The sequence below is a fragment of the Crocuta crocuta genome, unplaced genomic scaffold (assembly GCF_008692635.1).
Source record: "Crocuta crocuta isolate KB4526 unplaced genomic scaffold, BGI_CrCroc_1.0 scaffold337, whole genome shotgun sequence".
Taxonomy (NCBI): Eukaryota; Metazoa; Chordata; class Mammalia; order Carnivora; family Hyaenidae; genus Crocuta; species Crocuta crocuta.
Window position 1 is genome coordinate 5,176,194 of NW_027528873.1, and position 1,555 is coordinate 5,177,748.

Below are 1,555 nucleotides of genomic sequence, written 5' to 3' on the forward strand. Positions count from 1 at the left end.
TCCCCCTCCCCCCCCCCTTCTCACACTGGACTTTTTCCCTGCAGTTTTGCAGCACCTTCCATGAGCAAAGAAGGAAACACAACAAAACTTGAAAACAAACGAACAATAGCAACAACAGAAACTGCAAACAAAGAGGTGGGCAAACCAGCGGCCTCCTCCAAGGCGAAGGCTCACTTTTTACTGCAGATTTCGGAGTTGTTTAGGAACTTCTTGATGACCAGCCCCAGACAGACCACCAGCAGTAGCATGTAGCCCACTGTGCCAGAAAAAGTGGGTGCAGCAGGTGGCGCCTTGAGGAATTGGCGCAGGCCTTCCTCAACGTAGTACACCTGGTCATAGATGCTGAGGAAAGTAAATATGTGGAAGAGCTGGTGGCTGTGGCCAATGATGTCGAAAAGGCCTGGCTGGATGCGCTCGGGGATCTTGCTCACATTGAAGAAGGCGGCCACCACTAGCCAGAAGTAGCGACGATAGAAGTGCACGAAGAGCGTGGGGTTCTCACCGCGCAGGTCAAAGAGCCAGCTCTCGAGCATGATGGGGCAGGCCATGCTGAGTGGCATGACAAAGACAAAAGTGCGAAGCGCGAACGGGTAAGAGCACCAGTCTGTGCGGCTCTTGCAGCAGGCCACTGTGCAGGCCACAGCCAGCACGAAGGCCACGGGCAGCACGAGCGCGCGGTAGGCGGCAATGAGGCGCGTGCAGTCCACGTGCCAGCCCAGGCGCTGCTGCACATACGGTGTCATCACTCTGGCGTCCAACAAGCTCAGGCCCGGCAGCAAGTAGTAGTAGTAGGCCACCGTGCTGCCGAAGCCATAGTAGCTGATGGACGCGTAGTCCAGGTAGAAGAAGGCAGCGCGCAGGCGCAGCGACAAGCAGCTGAACACGTGCGCCGTGCAGCTCATGGCGAAGGTTAGCAGCACCCCCGACGCATAGCACCACAGCGGCAGCAGCCACGGGTGATGGAAGGGCACGTCCTGGCCGCTCAGGAAAAACAGGCGGCAGAACTTGCTCAGGAACAGCAGTAGCGGGATGAAGTGCGTCCAGAAGTTGAGCGTCTCATTGGTAGGCTTCAGCACCGAGGCCAGGCACTCCTGCGCCGTGCATGGCAGCCGCCGGTAGCCCGACAGGATGAAGCACTCCACGAAGTCGTCGGGCACTTCGTCCCAGCGCAGCAGCGGCTTGGCCGAGGCTGGGGGGTCCCCGGAGGCAGAGGGGTGGGGACGCGAGGCGGTCTCCGAGGCCGCCGCGGTTGTGGCAGGCGGGCCCTTTGTGCCAGAGCCCTGGGGCTGCAGGCGCCGCGGCATGGTGCCTGGGGCTTGGCTAGGTCGCGCACAAGCGACCTCTGGCGCCGGCTCCCGCGCGCTCGGCAGTCCCCGCCGGCCGCCGTCGGAGCCTTTGTGCACGCGCCGGGGGCGTCGCTTCAGATTCAAGAGAAGACCTTATTCTGAGCAGTCGTTCCTCAAAAAATAAATAAATGTAATAATCAGGTTATAAGCAGCGCAGCGATTGGCAGGAGCCTGCGGGCTCGGCGGCCCCCTGGCCAGGCTCCCTGCTA

The 1,555-nt window shown here is 60.7% G+C and overlaps 1 protein-coding gene across 1 annotated transcript in view; it reads right to left on the minus strand.

Moving 5' to 3' along the window:
- Nucleotides 1-134: 134 nt before the first annotated feature.
- PAQR9 (progestin and adipoQ receptor family member 9) overlaps nt 135-1,555 on the minus strand; it is a 2,297-nt gene continuing 876 nt past the window's right edge. Inside the window, exon 2 of the mRNA XM_077756663.1 lies at nt 135-1,458. Coding sequence (XP_077612789.1) covers nt 171-1,304 — 1,134 coding nt within the window. The 5' untranslated portion in view covers nt 1,305-1,458 and the 3' untranslated portion in view covers nt 135-170. The remainder of the gene's footprint in view (nt 1,459-1,555) is intronic.